At 48.1% G+C, this 21,444-nt stretch overlaps 1 protein-coding gene across 4 annotated transcripts in view; it reads left to right on the forward strand.

Moving 5' to 3' along the window:
* Nucleotides 1-21,444, forward strand: part of TUBGCP2 (tubulin gamma complex associated protein 2) — a 90,862-nt gene that overhangs the window by 54,438 nt on the left and 14,980 nt on the right. For all 4 annotated transcript variants that reach the window (XM_034775463.1, XM_034775461.1, XM_034775462.1 and 1 more), the window contains exons 13-14: nt 5,922-6,050; nt 20,691-20,811. In XM_034775463.1, the coding sequence (XP_034631354.1) occupies nt 5,922-6,050; nt 20,691-20,811 (250 nt within the window). The remainder of the gene's footprint in view (nt 1-5,921; nt 6,051-20,690; nt 20,812-21,444) is intronic.

A 21,444-nucleotide genomic window follows, 5' to 3' on the forward strand; every position in this document is an offset into this window, starting at 1 on the left:
ATACGACCGTCGGTCCCGATCCAGATCGCAGTACCACTCAAGACCGCGGCACTGATCTTCATCTCCGCAGCGCAGGACAACAACGCAGGACAGTGCGACCCAGCATGAGCGGTCAGCTCCACCTGACCCCAACTCGAGGTCGTCCCACGCAGAAAGTGGCTACCACGTCCATGACCAAGACACGGACGGTGCTAGCCAATGGCACGACGAGAGGCAGGATCCTGCTTAGGGACCCCCACAATGGTCCTTTTGGACCCCATGAGCATGCCATCAGGCCCAAGGTGTCCCCTCGGGGCTTCTCGGTGTGCCCACTCGGAACCCCGGGTCCCAGAGGCCACTGTCAGTCGCTCCACACACCCCACGGGGGGCTTGGAGGTGACGGCCCTACCTTCTGCTCATGCCCATGCCTCTAGCATGGTGGACCTAGAGCAGCCGGACTCCCCTCCCCCAGCAAGATTTGCCCCAGGACCCATTAGTCCTGGGCGTATCCTCCTCGTTTTCGCCTGACAAGGCGGTGGCGGGTACATCCTCCTCTGGCCCCCCACCTATAGACCTCCATGCACACCAAGACTTACTTCGCAGGGTGGCACAAAACATGAACCTCCAGGTGGAGGAGGTGGTGGAGGTCGAGGACCCGGTAGTGGACATTTTATCTGCCTATACCCCGACACGTATAGCCTTGCCGTTTATTCGGACCATCCAGACTAATGCCAATACAGTCTGGCAATCTTCGGCGTCTATTCCTCCCACTGCCAAGGGGGTGGAGAGGAAGTCCCCTCCAAAGACTATGAGTACTTGTACATTCACCCCCAACCGTGCTCCCTCGTTGTACAGTACATTAATGAGAGGGAAAGAGCCAACAAGCTCCCGCTTCTAAATCCAAGGATGGTAGACGCCTGGATTTATTCGGCCACAAGATCTATTCTACTGGCGGCCTACAACTCAGAGTGGCTAACCAGCAGGCCTTCTTGAGTCATTATAATTATAATACCTGGAACTCGATGGGAAAGTTCAAAGAGCTTGTTCCTCAGGAGTCCAGGGAGGAGTTCAGGGCCTTGCTAGAGGAGGGCAAGAAAGTAGCCAGGACATCTTTGCAGGCCTCGATAGATGCGGCAGACTCGGCAGCTAGGACTCTAGCCTCGGGCGTAGCTATGTGCCGCATTTCATGGCTGCAGGTGTCCGGTCTTCCCGGGAACTGCAGCAAACTATCCAGGACCTGCCCTTTGATGGCCATGTTCTATTTTCAGACAGAACTGACTCCAGAGTCTGAAGGATAACCGGGCCATCATGCGTTCATTGGGCATGCATACCCTGGTGACGCAACGTAGGCCCTTACGACCCCAATCACAGCGCACCTAACCTAACCCCCGGCCGAGACAGGACTTCTCTAGAAGACGTAGCCTGGGTGGTAGGAGGAGACAATCTGGTCCTCAGACGGGCCAGACCCAGGACCCCCCTAAACCATCGGCGGGGCCCAAAAAAACCTTTGAAGGTGCGCCCGAGGGCGGAGCACCAGTCTCCTTACAGGATCCTTCCCTACCTTTCACCAACTGCCTCTCCTATTTCCTCCCTGTGTGGTCCCGCATAACGTCAGACCGCTGGGTCCTACGCACGATGGAGAGTGGATACCACCTTCAATTTGTTTTGTCCCCCCACCTTCCCACCCTCCCTCCCCATCCCTCTTCAGGGACCCTTCTCACGAGCAACTCCTCCTACAGGAGGTCCAAATGCTCCTAACTATCGGAGCTATAGAGGAGGTTCCAAAGGAACTGCGGGGCAGTAGGTTTTACTCCTGCTACTTCCTAATCCCCAAGGCGAAGTGGGGGCTGCGGCCCATTCTGGACCTGCGTGGACTCAACAAATATATAGTAAAGTTGAAGTTCCGCATGGTTTCCCTGTGGACCATTATTCCTTCCCTGGAGCCTGGTACTCCGCTCTTGACATGAAGGATGCGTACTTCCACATAGCGATTTACCCGCTGTACAGGCGCTTCCTTCGCTTTGTGGTCAACCAACAGCACTTCCAATTTACTGTCCTTCCCTTCGGCCTATCCACTGCACCAAAGGTCTTTACAAAGTGTACGGCCCTCGTACCTGCCTCACTCCATCGACATCGGATCCAAGTGTTTCCGTACCTCGACAACTGGCTCATTCAGGGTCGCTCCAAGCTCCAGGTGCAATCTCATGTTCAGTTCACCATGAGCTTGTTCAGACAGCTGGGCCTGCTGCTCAATGTCGAAAAGTTCACTTTGGAGCCGACCCAAAGAATAGACTTCATCGGAGCAGTCCTGGATTCAAATCTCGCCCGGGCATGCCTGCTCACAGTACTGACGGAAATCTTAACCTCCCTGGTCTGGTGGCTGAACCCCAACTCCGTATGCGGGGGGATGCCATTCTATGCCCCACAGTCCTCCCTGGTCGTAACCCCAGACGCATCATCTCTGGGCTGGGGCGCTTACCTTGCGGACCTTCGCACACAGGGCCTTTGGTCCATACAAGAGATATCCCTGCACATCAGTGTACAGGAACTGAGAGCAGTACTCCTGGCGTGTCAGGTGTTCCGCAAACACCTTCAGGGTCATTGTGTCGCAGTTTTCACAGACAACACAACGGCCATGTTTTACATCAACAAACAAAGGGGAGCGCGATCGTCCCCCCCTCTGTCGGGAAGCCATTTTCCTGTGGGAATTCTGCATAGCCCACTCGATTGACCTGGTGGTGTCGTTTCTCCCAGGAATCCAAAACACCTTGGCAGATCGCCTCAGCAGATCCTTTCTGGCTCATGAGTGGTCGTTTCGCCTGGACGTTATCCATTCTGTTTTCCGGAAGTGGGGGTTTTCCCAAATAGACCTTTTTGCCTCTCGCGAGAATTGGAAGTGCCAGGTGTTCTGCTCTCTCCAGGGGCACTCCCCGGGCTCCCTATCGGAGGCCTTCCTGATACCATGGAAAGACCACCTGTTCTACACCTTTCCTCCATTCCCGTTAGTCCACAAAATCCTTCTCAAGTTGCGCAGAGACATGGCCCGCTTAATCTTGATCGCCTTGGCGTGGCCCAGGCAACATTGGTATACCACTCTCCTCGATCTGTTGGTGACCACCCCACTTCCACTCCCGTTGTGGCCGGACCTGATCACTCAGGAACACGGCCGACTATGTCATCCGGACCCGCAATCCCTCCATCTCACAGCATGGATGCTGCATGACTCAATCTGAGCTACGTTGCTCCCGCTCGTTGCAGCACGTACTTTTGGGTAGCAGAAAGCCCTCTACTAAGTCCACGTATTTGGCCAAGTGGAAGCGTTTCTCCCGCTGATGTGCCCTGAGCAATACTGCCCCTCTGGAGGTACCAGTACCTACTATCTTAAGCTATCTCTTGTCCTTGAAACAGCAAGGCCTGGCAGTTTCATCCATCAGAGTACACCTAGCAGCGATTTCGGCCTTCCAGCCAGGCGAAAATGGGCGCTCGGTTTTCTCCAATCCCGTGATCAGCAGGTTCCTCAAGGGATTGGAATGTCTGTACCCACAAATTCGGCATCCGGCACCTACGTGGGACCTCAGCCTGGTCCTATCCAGACTCATGGCGACTCGTTCAAGCCGATGGCCACTTGCTCGCTGCTGTACAGCTTTCCTCGTCGCCATCACTTCGGCGAGACGTGTGTCGGAGCTTCGAGCCCTCACGTCGGACCCAATGTATACAGTGTTCCATAAGGACAAGGTACAGCTACGACCATACCCCGCCTTCCTTCCTAAGGTGGTGTCTGCCTTCCATGTCAACCAAGACATGGAAGGCAGTCTTCCTTCCAGTCTTCTATCCGAAGCCTCACGCTTCTCGACGAGAACAACAGCTGCACTCCCTTTTAGGAGAATGACCCAGCTGTTCGTAGCTGTGGCAGACTGGATGAAGGGCCTTCCGGTTTCCACCCAGCGCATCTCGTCCTGGATTACATCATGCATCTATGCATGCTATGACTTGGCTGGTGTCCCAACTACGCATCTTACCGCCCATTCCACTTGGGCTCAAGTTTCGTCCTCCGCTTTCCTGGCTCATGTACCCATACAGCAGATCTGTAGGGCAGCAGCTTGGTCATACTTTGCTTCCCACTATGCGATAGTGCAGCAGTCCAGGGGTGATGCCGCATTTTGTTCAGCGGTCCTTCACTCTGCGACATCTCACTCCGACCCCACTGCCTAGGAAAGGCTTGGGAGTCATCTAATTGGAATCGATATGAGCAAGCACTCGAAGAAGAAAAGACAGTTACTCACCTTTGTAACTGTTGTTCTTCGAGATGTGTTGCTCATATCCATTCCAAACCCGCCCTCCTTCCCCTCTGTTGGAGTAGCCAGCAAGAAGGAACTGAGGGGGCGCTGGGTTGGCAGGGGCATATATCCGGCTCCATAAGGGTGCGACTCCAGGGGCACCTCAGCCAACCCACTCAGTGTTGCTAGAGTAAAAATCTTCCGAAGATCGTGCACGCAGCGCAACACATCTCAAAGAACAACAGTTACAAAGGTGAGTAACCGTCTTTTACGATAGTTTGAAAATTCCACTTAAGCTGCGGCACAATCTCCTGCCTTCATTAGCAAGTGCTGGTGTAACCCCCACACCTCCTGGGTGTGGTGCTCTGTCCCAGCTAGTGGCACCAAGACCACTAAAAGAGAGATTGAGTCTGCTCTACAGCTTTAGCTAAGGGCCATATGGATTTTAGCTCATGCAGTAGAGCTCATGTATTTAGCTCCAGAGGTCCCAGGTTCGATCCTGACAACTGGGGTCTGTCAGTGTTACATTGGCAGTCCTGCTTGTGACACACAAACAGACAGGAGGTTGCTCTTTCAACAGGAAGGAACAAAATGAGTTCACCTGGGATCCCACAATTAGCTGTTAATAAATGACCAAAATGGTATATTCTTTAATCTGGGCCTCACCTTTTAAAAATCAACAGGCTTGTGAGACTTTAAAAAAAAAAAAAAAAAAAAAGTCATGCTTATAAGAAAATATTTCTGCTCTCTAAAGGTGAGTGTGGTCCATACCCTGGGGTTTAGGCTTAAGTGAGAGCTAGATACTGGCTAACAACTTCATTGAGTTGAGTACTTGGGAGAAGTACTGTCAGCAAAAGTATCATAGCCTCCAGGTGTCTGACCCTTTTCTTTTATCGTTGGAGAGGCTCTAGACTAAAGTCTGTTCTGTTACGAGGGCTATACTTAAAAAGCAAATGTTCTGTGAGATGGTCCCCTCATGTTTCTGCTTTTGGGATGCAGGTCTCTGCTGCAGAGCTTTAGAACTTTGCAGAAAGCTGCATCTGTTGGGTGGGGCACAAGGGCCTTTTTGTGACACTGAACGTTTGGTGTCCAAAGATATTAACAGAAGTGCCAGCCCCACCCACCTCTGTTCCCCCTTTTAGTGCATTGACAGCAAGTAGAGGAAACTGTCACTGTGTCCAGAGCCTGATCCTTGGCCATGTCTTTCTCCTTTTTCTCTTAAAAATCTTGGTGAAAAGTAGAAGCATTAACACTAGTTTTTAGTGTAGTTGGTGCACTGCTGCATGCTTTGGCATCTGCCAGCCTTCCAGCACTCCTTCCCCAGACAGACATGAGTGTGTTTCTTTTTCAGAACTGTGCAGAACAGTCAGGTGAGGGGGGGGGGCTGTCTGACTGGCTGTTCATGGTGTTGGAGAGTTTGAGGAGGGGGTGCTGGAAGGCTGGCATCACTACTTGGGCAATTATGATTGTGGTTGCTTTAGTGATGAGTAGTGCATCTCTGGGTGGAGGAGTAAAATGTATGTCATGTTAGACGCCGTAGCTTTTTATTTTCTTGCTTTGGTGGTTTTGTCTTATGTGTGGTATATAGAGCAACCTTATCTTGTCTGCTAATTAGAATGGGGTTTAATCTTTATTATCTTTGTTCTTCCTGTGTTCTATTTCCAGGAAAGCTTTAACCAGATACCAGATGCTTTTCAGACACATGTTCTATTGCAAGCACGTGGAGAGACAGTTGTGCAATGTTTGGATCAGCAATAAGGCTGCTAAGGAGTACTCACTACATTCAGCTAAGTGGTATGGCTTTTTTTCTCCCACTGGAGTATTGTGAAGTTTTTTTTTCTTCTTAGTGGTTACACATTTTAAATGTCCCTTGTTCTGGTCCCTTCGCTAAGTCATTGTACGTGCTTTTGCCAGGCGAAGAGCCAACTGCAGTTGTTTTAAGCAGCATTTCAGCATCTGATAGAAAGCCTGCTGATTAATTCAGACCTTGTACTTAATGGTTATTATTCTTTAAAGATAATTTAGTGCTAGTAAAGTATTAGTGAAGTGTACCCATCCCCGGTGAGGTCTCTGGTGGTCGTAGCCCCCAGTAAGAAAGATGACGGGGAAATAGGTGTCTACCCCGAAATCAAAGTATGCTAAAACACTCAACCTGTTTGGCAGAAAGCTGGCCTGCAGTTCAAGATCACTAACCAGCTGGCATTGCTGGGGCACTATGACTTTAACTTCTGGGACAGTATATTAAAATTTATAGACACATTGCCAAAGGATGCAAGACAAGAATTTCTTGGTTGCTAGATGAGGGAAAGTTATTGGCTAGAACCTCATTTCAGGTGGGGTTGGATGCTGCTGACTCTGCTGCTAGGGCATGGCATTGGCCATTTCAATGCACAGATGTTCATGACTCCAGTCATTAGGTCTCCCTCAAGAGGTCCCACAGACTTTCCCTTTGAAGGGTCATCCGTTTTTCTCCAAGCAGACTACATGACAAGCCACGTATTCTGAAAGACTCCAGGTCAACACTCAGATCTTTGGGCATAGATTCTAGGACTGGAAGGGACCTCGAGAGGTCATAGAGTCCAGTCCCCTGCCCGCATGGCAGGACCAAATACTGTCTAGACCATCCCTGATAGACATTTATCTAACCTACTCTTAAATATCTCCAGAGATGGAGATTCCACAACCTCCCTAGGCAATTTATTCCAGTGTTTAACCACCCTGACAGTTAGGAACTTTTTCCTAATGTCCAACCTAGACCTCCCTTGCTGCAGTTTAAGCCCATTGCTTCTTGTTCTATCCTTACAGGCTAAGGTGAACAAGTTTTCTCCCTCCTCCTTATGACACCCTTTTAGATACCTGAAAACTGCTATCATGTCCCCTCTCAGTCTTCTCTTTTCCAAACTAAACAAACCCAATTCCTTCAGCCTTTCTTCATAGGTCATGTTCTCAAGACCTTTAATCATTCTTGTTGCTCTTCTCTGGACCCTTTCCAATTTCTCCACATCTTTCTTGAAATGTGGTGCCCAGAACTGGACACAATACTCCAGCTGAGGCCTAACCAGAGCAGAGTAGAGCGGAAGAATGACTTCTCGTGTCTTGCTCACAACACACCTGTTAATACATCCCAGAATCATGTTTGCTTTTTTTGCAACAGCATCACACTGTTGATTCATATTTAGCTTGTGGTCCACTATAACCCCTAGATCCCTTTCTGCCGTATTCCTTCCTAGACAGTCTCTTGCCATTCTGTATGTGTGAAACTGATTTTTTCTTCCTAAGTGGAGCACTTTGCATTTGTCTTTGTTAAACTTCATCCTGTTTACCTCAGACCATTTCTCCAATTTGTCCAGCTCATTTTGGATTAAGACCCTGTCCTCCAAAGCAGTTGCAATCACTCCCAGTTTGGTATCATCCACAAACTTAATAAGCGTATTTTCTATGCCAATATCTAAGTCATTAATGAAGATCTTGAACAGAGCCAGTCTCAAAACAGACCCCTGCGGAACCCCACTCGTTATGCCTTTCCAGCAGGATTGGGAACCATTAATAACAACTCTCTGAGTACAGTTATCCAGCCAGTTATGCACCCACCATCTAAATTGTATTTGCCTAGTTTATCGATAAGAATATCATGCGAGACCGTATCAAATGCCTTACTAAAGTCTAGGTATACCACATCCACAGCTTCTCCCTTATCCACAAGACTCGTTATCCTGTCGAAGAAAGCTATCAGATTGGTTTGACATGATTTGTTCTTTACAAATCCATGCTGGCTGTTCCCTATCACCTTACCACCTTCCAGGTGTTTGCAGATGATTTCCTTAATTACTTGCTCCATTATCTTCCCTGGCACAGAAGTTAAACTAACTGGTCTGTAGTTTCCTGGGTTGTTTTTATTTCCCTTTTTATAGATGGGCACTATATTTGCCCTTTTCCAGTCTTCTGGAATCTCTCTCGTCTCCCATGATTTTCCAAAGATAATAGCTAGAGGCTCAGATACCTCCTCTATTAGCTCCTTGAGTATTCTAGGATGCATTTCATCACGCCCTGGTGACTTGCAGGCATCTAACTTTTCTAAGTGATTTTTAACTTGTTCTTTTTTTATTTTATCTGCTAAACCTACCCCCTTGCCATTAGCATTCACTATGTTAGGCATTCCTTCAGACTTCTCGGTGAAGACAGAAACAAAGAAGTCATTAAGCATCTCTGCCATTTCCAAGTTTCCTGTTACTGTTTCTCCCTCTTCACTAAGTAGTTGGCCTACCCTGTCTTTGGTCTTCCTCTTGCTTCTAATGTATTGTTTCCCTTTGTTCCCGTAGCTAGTTTGAGCTCATTTTGTGTCTTTGCCTTTCTAATCTTGCCCCTGCATTCCTGTGTTGTTTGCCTATATTCATCCTTTGTAATCTGTCCAAGTTTCCATTTTTTATATGACTCCTTTTTATTTTTTAGATCATGCAAGATCTCGTGGTTAAGCCAAGGTGGTCTTTTGCCACATTTTCTATCTTTCCTAACCAGCGGAATAGCTTGCTTTTGGGCCCTTAATAGTGTCCCTTTGAAAAACTGCCAACTCTCCTCAGTTGTTTTTCCCGTCAGTCTTGATTCCCATGGGACCTTACCTATCAGCTCTCTGAGCTTACCAAAATCCGCCTTCCTGAAATCCATTGTCTCTATTCTGCTGTTCTCCCTTCTACCCTTCCTTAGAATTTCAAACTCTGATTTCATGATCACTTTCACCCAAGCTGCCTTCTACTTTCAAATTCTCAACGAGTTCCTCCCTATTTGTTAAAGTCAAGTCTAGAACAGCTTCCTCCCTAGTAGTTTTTCAACCTTCTGAAATAAAAAGTTGTCTGCAATGCAGTCCAAGAATTTGTTGGATAGTCTGTGCCCCGCCGTGTTATTTTCCCAACATATAGTTGAAGTCCCCCATCACCACCAAATCTAGGGCTTTGGATGATTTTGTTAGTTGTTTAAAAAAAGCCTCATCCGCCTCTTCCACCTGGTTAGGTGGCCTGTAGTAGACTCCTAGCATGACATCACACTTGTTTTTTACCCCTTTTAGCCTAACCCAGAGACTCTCAACACTTCCATCTCCTATGTCCATCTCTACCTCAGTTCAAGTGTGTACATTTTTAATATATAAGGCAACACCTCCTCCCTTTTCCCCCGTCTATCCTTCCTGAGCAAACTGTACCCATCCACACCAACGTTCCAATCATGTGTATTATCCCACCAAGTTTCAGTGATGCCAACAATGTCATAGTTGTATTTATTTATTAGCACTTCCAGTTCTTCCTGCTATGGGTAATAACCCATACTTCTCGCATTTGTATATAGGCATCTAAGATACTGGTTTGATCTTTCCTCCCAGTTTTGTCCTGACCCTCCTTTCTCTCTGCCAATATAGCCCACACTCCCTCTCGTTTCCGACCCATCTCCCAGGTCTCCATGTTCCCCACTTACCTGTGGGCTTTGCTCACCTGTCCCCGTCGAACCTAGTTTAAAGCCCTCCTCACTAGGTTAGCCGGTCTGTGTCCAAATAGGGTCTTTTCCCTCCTCGAAAGGTGAACGCCATCTCTGCCTAGCAGTCCTTCCTCGAATAGCATCTCGCCCCAAAGAAAAAGCAGTTTTGTCCTCAGCAGCCACACTGCTATTTTGCTTTCACACCTTGCCACTAGGACAGGGGTTCTCAAACTGGGGGTCAGGACCCCTCGGGGGGTCGCAAGGTTATTACATGGGGGGGTCACGAGCTGTCAGCCTCCACCCAAACCCAGCTTTGCCTCCGACATTTATAATGATGTTAAATTTATAAAAAAAGTGTTTTTAATGTATAAGGGGGGGGTTGCACTCAGAGGCTTGCTGATATTTTCTTCATCTCATCTGGTCACCCTACTCACCACAGACCAGTGGGTCTGAAGCACAGTGGAATTGGGATAAACCCTTTAGTTCACTTCTATCCCCCCTTCCCACTACCTTCCCTATACATCTTCGGGGACCACTCTCATGAGGAAGCTCTCCTTTGGGAGGTGCAGTGTCTCCTACAGTTGAGAGCCATAGAGGAGGATCCGCAGTTGCACAGAGGGAAGGGGTCTTATTCCCTCTATTTCCTGATCCCAAAAGCAAATTGAGGCCTCAGACCCATACTAGACCTGTGACACCTCAACAAACATTTAAAAAGGATAAAGTTTTGCACAGCCATGCTGGCTTCCATTATCCCCTCCCTTGGTACCTGGAGACTGGAATTCTGCACTCAACTTAAAAGATGCGCATTTCCATATGGCAATACAAAAGTGTATGGTAGCAGTGGCTCCTTTCCTCAGAAAATCAGGAATTCAAGTGGTTCCCTATCTGGATGACTGGTTGGTGAGAGGGTGGTCCAACGCTCAGGTGCTGTCCAGCATGATTGTGATCCAATCCACCTTTGACACGCTTGGCATCAACACATAGAAGTCAGTCCTATCTCCTGTACAAAAATAGAGTTCATAGGAGCAGTCTTGGACTCTCCAAAAGCAAAGCCTTCCTTCCCCAGGTACATAAGAACATAAGAATGACCCTACTGGGTCAGACCAAAGGTCCATCTAGCCCAGTATCCTGTCTTCCAACAGTGGCCAGTGCCAGGTGCCCCAGCGGGAATGAACAGAACAGGTAATCATCAAGTGATCCATCCCCTGTCGCTCATTCCCAGCTTCTGGCAAACAGAGGCTAGGGACACCATTCTAGACAATGCTGGCCATTGCTTTAGATCTGAAGGTTTATCCCACCGTGACAGTGCAAAATTGCCTCCGGCTTCTTGCAGCCATAACAGGTTTTTGTCAGAAGATAGGCGGATATTCAGTATTCGCTCATTCAACAGCAAAGAGATTCCTCAAGGGTATGTGTAACCTCTTCCAACAAATCAGATGTCCTTTACCAGCATGGGACATTAATCTGGTCTTCAGGGGCCTAACAAAACCCCCTTTTGAACTCCTAGCCACATACTAACTTATGCATCTGTCTATGAAAACAGCATTCCTAGTGTCCATCATGGCAGCTCAGAGGATCGAGGAAATAGGGGCTCTAATGGTACACCCTCCCTTCACAATTTTCTTTAAGGCAAAGGTCACACTGAGACCACACCCAAAGTTCCTCTCCAAAGTAGCCTCGTCCTTCCATATAAAACAGTTCATTCACCTTCCCACCTTCTTCCAAAAGCCTGACCCTAACAACAGAGAAGCAATATTGCATACACTTGATGTCAGGAAAGCTTTGTGGCATTCTATTTAGATAGAACAAAAGACTTTAGGAAATCTCCTAATCTATTCCTCTCAATTGCAGACAGATTAAAGGGATCTGCAATATCAGATCAGAGACTCCAGATGAATATCGAACTGCATTAACTATTGCTGTCATGCCCGCAATCTGCAACCTCCATTTGGAATCCAAACTCATTCCATGAGATCCGTTTCCACTTCTGTAGCCTTCATCGAAAATGTTCCCATTACAGAAATAAGCAGAGCAGCAACTTGGGCATCCGCTCATACATTTTCAGAATGTTATGAATGTTACCCATGACTCAGCATGTGATGCCATGTTTGCCTCCACATTATTAGCATCAGTAATAGACTCGACTCTGAAGCCCCACCACTCCATCAGGGATACGGCTGTAGAGTCACCCACAGTGGAGCACCCATAATGACACTACTCAAAGAAGAAAGAATGGGTTACTCACCTTGTACAGTAACTGTGGTTCTTCGAGATGTGTGTCCCCATGCGTGCTCCACGACCCTCCCTTCTCCCCTCTACTTTGGAGTTCTCAATAAAGGGCTCTGTGGGGAGAGAAGGAACTGAGGGCAGTTTGCCTGCACAGTACTAGATAGCCTCAAGACAAGGCACAAGACGGAGAGCGCAAGTGTGAGCCAAATGGAGACTGCTACCTAAAATCTCCGATCAGAAGTGCAGGGATGCAGATACCCCTACAATGGAACATGCCTAGGGACTCTCATCTCAAAGAACCACAAAGTTAGTAACACCTTCTTCCTCTGGCTACCTCTCCCACCATCACCCAAGAGTTTGGTAGTGGAGATAGCCAGGGTTTAGGGGAAACCAGCCAAGTCTCTGGTACTGCATCCTAGCACTCCGTGCTGGAATGAACGTGCTTGGTGGGTTTACCGGTCCTGGCTGCAATGTTTCACAGGCCACGTGACTACTTCTTTCATTTGATCCGGTTTCCTTCTTGTCACTAAGAGGACCAGATCTTAGAAGGTTGTCTCATGCATTTTGCATTGCTATGACCTAGCTGGCTTAAAGCATAGATACCTATGTCAGAGCCCATTTGATCTGAGGAAGGGCCACGTCTGCCTTTCCCAGGAATGTTTCTTTTCCAGACATATGAAAGCCAGACACATAGTCTCTCCTCTATACATGTACAAAGCAACTGTTGCTTTGGTCTGTCAGTCCTGCAGAAACTGTTTCCAAGACATGAACTCAAATTCTTTCACTGCTAAAAAAAGATTTCTTTTGCATTGTCCCTTATTTGAGCTGGTCGCAATTAAGGATTTTGATTTTGGGAGGTGCTTTATCCCTCCATTACAGTTAATAACAAACCTTTTGGTGATTCCCTGTTGCTTCAATGGCCCTTTGAGGTCCGTGGATAGCTGGTAGCAATAAGGCTACCCTACTTTACACCAGAGACTGGGTCAGCTCAGAATACCCTGAAGGTACTATGGTAGCTTAAGGTTCTTAACACGCCCCTTTCTGATTTGCACCAAGCACAGTTCATGGACAACTCAGAATCTTTAGAGAAGGGAAATTTAATTAAAGTACCTTGTAATTCTGCTTCTCTGAAAGTACCCTTGTAATGGTCTCTAGGCCTTAAAACGAATGAGATCTCTCCTTGGCTGTACTGCCTTATCTTAGGTTTGCAGGTGTAATGGTTAGTGATCTTTCTCCGGGGACAGAAATGAATTTCAGAGTGCCTCCCTGAGATCATGAAGGAGCACATGCAGTTGGTTCCATGGTTGGAGTTCCATGAACGGGGTGGACTAGAACCTCCCTTCATCTTCAGTGTTAGGAAAATCATGGTAGCCCCTGGTGATTCTAGCCAGTTTCTCTCTCTTGGAAGCAGGCGAGCAAAGCAGGCTGGGAAATGTAGGCTGTCTGGGCAACCATGCTGTAGTCCCAGCCCTGTCTTATTCATAATTTTGTAAAGACTTCTTTAACAATTATATTGAAGCATACACCTCTGAAGAGTTCTTGAATTAACATAAGAACATACTGGGTCAGACCAAAGGTCCATCTAGCCCAGTATCCTGTCTTCTGACAGTGGCCAATGCCAGGTGCCCCAGAGAGAATGAATAGAACAGGTAATCATCAAGTGATCCATTCCCTGTCACCCATTCCCAGCTTTTGGCAAACAGAGGCTAGGGACACCATCCCTGCCCATCCTGGCTAATTACCATTGATGGACCTATACTCCATAAATTTATCTAGTTCTTTTTTGAACCCTATTATAGTCTTGGCCTTCACAACATCCTCTAGCAAAGAGTTCCACAGGTTGACTGTGCGTTGTGTGAAGAAATACCTCCTTTTGTTTGTTTTAAACCTGCTGCCTACTAATTTCATTTGGTGACCCTTGGCTCTTATGTTATGAGAAGGAGTAAATAACACTTCCTTATTTACTTTCTCCACACCAGTCATGATTTTATAGACCTCTATCTCATCCTCCCTTAGTTATCTCTTTTCCAAACTGAAAAGTCCCAACCTTATTAATCTCTCCTCATACCGATGCCATTCCATAAACCTAATTATTTGTGTTGCCCTTTACTGAAGCTTTTCCAATTCCAGTATATCCTTTTTGAGACAGGGTAACCACATCTGCACGCAGTATTCAAGATGTGGGCGTACCATGGATTTATATAGAGGCAATATGATATTTGTCTTTTTATCTATCCCCTTTCTTAATGATTCCGAACATTCTGTTTGCTTTTTGACTGCTTTTTTGAGTGGATGTTTTCAGAGAACTATCCACAATGACTCAAAGATCTCTTTCTTGAGTGGTAACAGCTAATTTAGACCCCATCATTTTATATGTGTAGTTGGGATTATGTTTTCCAATGTGCATCACTTTGCAGATGAAATTCAATGTTGAGAAATGCAATTTTGTTACCGGCCCGTAATTGCCGGGATCACCTCTGGAGCCCTTTTTAAAAATTGGAGTCACATTAGCTATCCTCCAGTCATTTAGTACAGAAGCTGATTTAAATGATAGGTTACAGACTTCAGTTAGTAGTTCTGCAATTTCACATTTGAGTTCCTTCAGAACTCTTGGATGAATACCATCTGGTCCTGGTGATTTATTACTTTTAGTTTATCAATTTGTTCCAAAACCTCTTCTAATGACACCTCAATCTGGGACAGTTCTTCAGATTTGTCACCTAAAAAGAATGGTTCAGGTTTGGCAATATCCCTTACATCCTCAGCTGTGAAGACCGATGCAAATAATTAATTTAGTTTCTCCGCAATGGCCTTCTTGTCCTTGAGTGCTCCTTTAGCATCTCAATTGTCCAATGGCTCCACTGGTTGTTTATCTGGGAGCCTATGGACATGTCCTCCCAAAAAGACAGGCTTAAATAAATACACCAGGTAACAGCATTTGTCCTTTATCTGGTCCAAAGACATGCCTGGTTGTTGTTTTGCCTGTGAATACTGTCTTCCAGAGTCAGGATTATAGCTGCTGACTATTGACTAAAATATTTTTTACCATTTCCACTCTTCTCATGTTAGTTCTTCAGAGCCAGTACTGTATATCTATGGTAGAGGAAGCTTGCTTATACCTCAGCAGAATTGTAAACTACATTCTCTTTGTAGATTACTTATTACTGGTAATGAAATACAAGCAAAATCCCAGCTTCAGTCTCAGAGCCCAAGTGGAGTTTGCAGGGCTGACAGCTAGATAAGCCACCTTTCTCCAGACAACCTGAGCAAACTTACTCTAAATGGATGAATATGGACCCCCACCGTTCTATTTTTGGTTTAGTTTGTTTAGCGTATAACTGCACCATAAGTGACTTGTTCGAGTATTTGAATTTCTCAGGGTTTTACTTTGGTGCGAAAAACAATATTTTAAAGTCTTCATTGAACCAGTAATATGCTTGTAGTCTACCATACAAATATTACTCCCTTATCTTATTAAATTCTATCCTAATAACAAATGCACAATAATTCATGCTGGATTTATCCCACCAAGATTAGAAGATAGTGACACCAAATAAATGTTTTGAAGCGTTTTCTTTGCATTCAAGTCCCACGCACAGGAACGTGAACCACCCACGGGACAGAGACCGGTGCAAGACCGCACCTCCCCTCCAGCTCAACAGCCAGCACCGTTGACTCTGGGCCCATGGGAGGGATTGTTGAGTCCGATGCCACCGGAGAAGACCCAGGTGGAGGGTTTGGACCTCCCTTCCACGCCCTGGAACACTGACAGGTCCACACTCCCCCGACCACGGTGCCACTGCACTGGTTCCAAGGCCCCAAAAGACTCAGAGGCCACTGGCACAGTCCAGAGGCAAGCAGGCTATGACTCAGCAATGATCCACATTGCCCTGGCACCGACGGGCATAGTGTTGCCATGGTCCCTGCATGCAGAGTCCGAATCAGACACTTACTCATATGTGTCCCGGAGAGGTCGGCACTGTAGCTGCCGGCACTCGCAGACAGCGGGGATGACCCAGACATTCCCCCCAGTACCGTGGCTAACACAATGGCAAGTACCGGCTCAGATGCTGACTCAGTGGCCCTTCTGGACCCCATGGACTTACCACCCCTCCCAGGGGTCCGCCTCGGTACGCACCTTTTCGGTCGCATCTGAGAGAAGGACTAAATCTAGGGCCAGGGATTTCTCCCAGGCATCAGCCTCTGCTACCACCACCAGCACCACAATTGGTACTGCGCCTGGCACTGACAGCAGAGCCTGCACTGTACCTGGCACCACAGCTACACTCAGTACCACGGACAGTACCGTGACCGCCGCCGCGACTAGTACTGGCGCTGGCACCGAGGCGGACACTGACTTGGAGCCACAGTGTTTTGAGCAGCCGGGTGGACAGGAGGGCCTCTCCCATGTTCAGGACTCCTCATCATCGTCTCCAGATGAGGCAGTGGCAAGAACATCCTCGGGCCCTCCTCTTCCTGAAAGCAGAGCCCACCTTGAACTTCTGAGGCGGGTCGCTCAACCTCGGGATACAGATGGAGGAAGTCACCGAGGTGTCCGATCCAATGGTGGATGTTTTATCCCCAGCAGGACCCACCAGGGTTGCCCTTCCCCTAATAAAGACCATTCAGGAGAACAAAAAAACTTTGTCAAACACCATCCTCTCTGGCTCCCACAGCTAAGGCATTTGAGAGAAAGTAATTTGCTATGAATCTTTGTTTACCCACGTCCTGCCAGACTCATTGGTAGTGGCGGCCATTAACGTGAGGGAGAGGCAAGAGCCTACCCCTCGAGCTAAGGACGCAAAGAAGCTGGACCTCTTCGGGAGGAAGATGTATTCCACCGGAGGGTTCCAGCTTCATATCGCAAACCAACAAGCGATCCTTAGCCATTATAACTCTAAGACAAGGGATGCAATGTCCAAATTTTCAGTCCGGATTCTAAGCCAGAATTCTCAGCTGTCGTTGATGAGTGCAAGATAGTCGCCAGGATGTCGCTGTGAGTGGCATTAGACTCAATAGACTCCGCAACGCAGACGACGTCTTCGGGCATTGCAATGCGCCCTTGCTTATGGCTGCAGGTCTTGGGCCTCTCCGGGGAGGTCCAACAGATAATTCAGGACCTATTGTTTGAGGGGGCCACATTATTTTCAGAGAAAATGGACTAGAAACTCCACAGTTTGAAAGATTCCCAAGTCACTCTGAGATCGCTGGGACTGCACGCCCCTGCCACCCATTATAGACAATTTAGGCTTCAACCCCCGACACGACCATACCAGGGGCAGTCTAGGCAGGACCAGAACCGTAGGCATCCCAGAAATCAGAACCACCATTCCCAACTCCCGAATAATGGGATTTGGATTGTCCAGGCAGCCCCCAGGCTCTGGGCAGACCTTTTGAGGATGCGCTCAAGGGCGTTATACCAACCACTCAACTGGATCCCACTTTCCCGTTTTCGGAACGTCTGTCCCATTTTTACCGAGCATGGTCCCAAATCACCTCAGACCATTGGGTCCTCTGCATGGTAGAAGTGGGATATTGTCTCAAATTTCCTTCGCCCCCCCTCCCTCCTGACCCCCTTTCCCGTCCCTCTTCAGGGACCCTTCTTACAAGCAACTTCTCGTCCAGGAGGAACAAACCCTCCTATCGGTGGGGGCTGTGGAGGAGGTTCCACTGAAGCTCAGGGGAAAGGGGTTTTACTCCTGGTATTTCCTAATACCGAAAGCAAAAGGGGGCCTCAGACCCATCTTGGACCCGTACAGTCTCAACAAGTTCATGAAGAAACTAAAGTTTCAAACGGTCTCTTTGGCCACTATCATCCCCTCCCTGGATCCAGGAGATTGGTATGCTGCCCTCGACTTTGAAGGACGCATACTTCCACCTTTCCGTAATCCTGCCCCACAGGTGCTTCTTAAGGTTTACAGTCAGGAGTTCCCACTACCAATTCACAGTACTACCTTTCGGCCTATCATCAGCACCTTGAGTGTTCACCAAATGTATGTCCATCGTGGCCGCTTTTCTGCGGAAAAGGCAGGTTCAGGTATTTCCTTACGTAGATGACTGGCTAGTCAAGGGCCAGTCCAGAACACAAGTGGATCAGCATGTCTCCCTCATAAGATCCACCTTCAATGCATTGGGTCTCCTCCTAAACACTCAAAAGTCATCGCTCACCCCTCCTCAGAGAATAGAGTTCATAGGGGCAGTGCTAGACTCAACACAGGCCAGAGCATTCTTGTCTCAATCCCGCTTCCAGGCCATTCACGACATCATACAGGACCTCAAATGATTCCCTATAACCACAGTAAGGAGTTGCTTAAAACTCTGCATCTTGCACATATGTAGTGCAACATGCGAGGCTCAGACTCAGACCTCGCCAAGCTTGGCTAGCATTGGTGTATCAGCCAAGCAGGCACAGTCTAGACATGGTGGTTACCCTTCCACCGGAGGTTCTCAAGTCTCTTCACTGGTGGTTCGACCTGCACTTGGTGTGTGCAGGGGTTGTGTTTTCCAAACCTTGTCCATCCCTATGTCTGACCACACACGCCTCTACCATGGGGTAGGGGGAACACCTTGGGGAGCACAGAACTCAGGGCCTCTGGTCTCAGGAGGAACTGATGCTTCACATCAATGTAAGGAAGCTCAGGCAGTCTGACTGGCATGTCAGTCCTTTCAGCCTCTCCTGGAGGGCAAATGCACGTTGGCCCCGACAGACACTACAACAGTGATGTTTTAGATCAGGGGTCAGCAACGTTTGGCATCCTGGCCGGCCAGACCAGTTTATTTACCTGCTGACGCGGCAGGTTCGGCCGATCACGGCCTCCACTGGCCGCGGTTCGCCGTCCCAGGCCAATGGGGGTGGTGGGAAGCGGCGCGGGCGAGGGATGTGCTGGCCATGGCTTCCTGCCGCCTCCATTGGCCCAGTACGGCAAACCACGGCCAGTGGAGGCCGCGATCGGCCGAACCTGCTGCGTCAGCAGGTAAATAAACTGGCCCGGCCCACCAGGGTGCTTACCCTGGCGAGCCGCATGCCAAACGTTGCCGACCCCTGTTTTAGATCAACAGATGGGGGGAGCGCACTCCTCTCCCCTGTGTCAGGAAGCCCTCAAGCTCTGGGAGTTCTGCATAGCACACTCCATGCTTTTGGAAGCGTCCTGTCTTCCAGGGTCGCAGAATGACCTAGCAGACCACCTCAGCAGGTCATTTCACAATCACAAGTGGTCTGTCGTGGTTGAACCTGCTACAGCTCACATACTTAGACCCCATTAGAGAGGTTCTTCCGGGTAGCAGAACACCTTCAACTAGAGTGACTTACCTAGCCAAGTGGAAGAGATTTGCGATTTGGTGCTCGCAGAGTTGTATCCCTCCAACAGACTCATCGGTCACCTTTATCTTGGACTACCTCCTAAAGCTGAAACAGCAGGGCTTGTCTCACTCCTCAATAAAGGTTCACCTGGCTGCCATCTCAGCTTTTCACCCAGGAGAGCATGAATGCACCATCTTCACTAATGAAATGGTGCGGCGGTTCCTCAAGGGGTTGGACAGATTATATCCTCATATTCAGCAGCCCACCTCCCACGTGGGACCTTAACTAGGTACTGATGGGGCCCACATTCGAGCCCCTAGCGACCTGTTCCCTTCTCTACCTTTCCTACAAGGTGGCCTTTTTGGTTGCAATAACATCAGCCAGAAGGGTGTCCGAGCTCAAGGCTCTCACATCCCACCCCCCATATACCATTTCTTACAAAGATAAGGTGCAACTGCGACCTCATCCGGTGTTCCTCTTGAAGGTGGTCTCGAATTTCCATGCCAATCAAGACATAGTCCTTCCGGTCTTTTTCCCAAAACCCCATGCCAATATTCGCGAGCAGAGCTCCATTCCTTGAATGTGCGGCATGCATTGGCCTTTTATGTTGAACAAATAAGCAGTTCCGCAAGTCAAACCAGCTATTTGTTGCGGTAGCGGACAGGGTGAAAAGCCTCCCAGTGTCCACACAAAGGATATCGTCGTGGATCACATCCCGTATCCGGGTTTGCTACAATCTCGCAAAGGTCCCTGCCCCCACTCTGACTGCACGCTCCACCAGAGCTCCGGCATCTTTGTTGGCCTTCCTGGCCCGGGGACCAATCCAGGAGATATGTAGAGCGGCTACGTGGTCTTCAGTCCACACCTTCATTTGACATTACTCAATCACCCAGCACACCAGGGACGATGCAGTGTTCAACCGGGCTGTGATTTAATCAGCGATTCCATAAACTCCAACCTCCCCTCCTACGTAAGGCTTGGGAGTCACCTAATTGTAATCGATACGAGCAAGCACTCGAAGAAGAAAAAATGGTTACTCACCTTCTCATAACTGTTGTTCTTTGAGATGTGTTGCTCATATCCATTCCAATCCCACCTGCCTTCCCCTCTGTCGGAGTATCCTGCAAGAAGGAACTGGAGAGGCAGCGGGTTGGCAGGGCCCTACATGTGGTGCCATGAAGGCGCGACTCCAGGGGGCTGCAGAGCCAATCCAATGGATGCTGCTAAGGGAAAAACCTTCTGGCGAACTGTGCACGCGGCATGCACACACATAATTGGAATGAATGTGAGCAACACATCTCGAAGAACAGATTATGAGAAGGTGAGTAAACATTTTATTTTCTGTCTTCTGGGTGGTTGTCTTCTGTTGTGCTTCACCTGCCTCTCTAAAGTCAATTCCCAGTGATGTTGCCATATCTGAGCTTGCTGCTTGTTGCCTCTTTCAGGTTTGCTGGTGCTTTCACACTACGACAGCGGATGTTGAATTTTGTACAGAATATCCAGTATTATATGATGTTTGAGGTGATGGAACCTACATGGCATATCCTTGAGAAAAACTTGAAATCGGTGAGTTTAGTGATTTGACCGGTGGCCAGTTGGACAAGAGTCCCAAGTCACCGAACTGTTACTCTTATCCCTTTTGTTTAAGAAAAAATCAGTTTTCAGTTACTTAAAGTAAATATTTAAATGTACTGTTCTCCGGAAAACAGTTACTGTATTCCCCAAACTTACTGCGCCAGAAGAGATTGTTGGGAATTCTTTAAGTGCTGTTCCTGTGGTGATAACATCAGAAGCCTGACAGTGCTTCTGCCTAGAAAGGAAAGAGACTTAAGGAGGGGCAGCTAAGGGAAGATACTGGTTCCAGACAAGAGTTTTCCAGAAGGACACTTGTCTTACTCCCCATTATTTTATTGCCTTCTTAGAAGTCTAGATTGGAGTGACTTTCCCTAGCAATGTTGTCCCTTGGCATTTGGCTGTTCCAGTGATTGACGTTTACAATGCTAGTTTGATTTTTGTATGTGTTTGTGCACCAGAACCTGCTAGGAGAATAGTTAACTCCTGCAGAAGAGTTTGCAACACACAATTTTGGGTGTGGGAGACGCACAAAAGTAGCTCTTTTTCTTTCCAAAATTTATTCCTCCAGAGGCTGTTGCTGTGCAGGCAGACACAGGGTTAAAATTGTTGGTCTGACCACACCAC

Source organism: Trachemys scripta, chromosome 7, assembly GCF_013100865.1.
Source record: "Trachemys scripta elegans isolate TJP31775 chromosome 7, CAS_Tse_1.0, whole genome shotgun sequence".
NCBI classification, from domain to species: Eukaryota; Metazoa; Chordata; order Testudines; family Emydidae; genus Trachemys; species Trachemys scripta.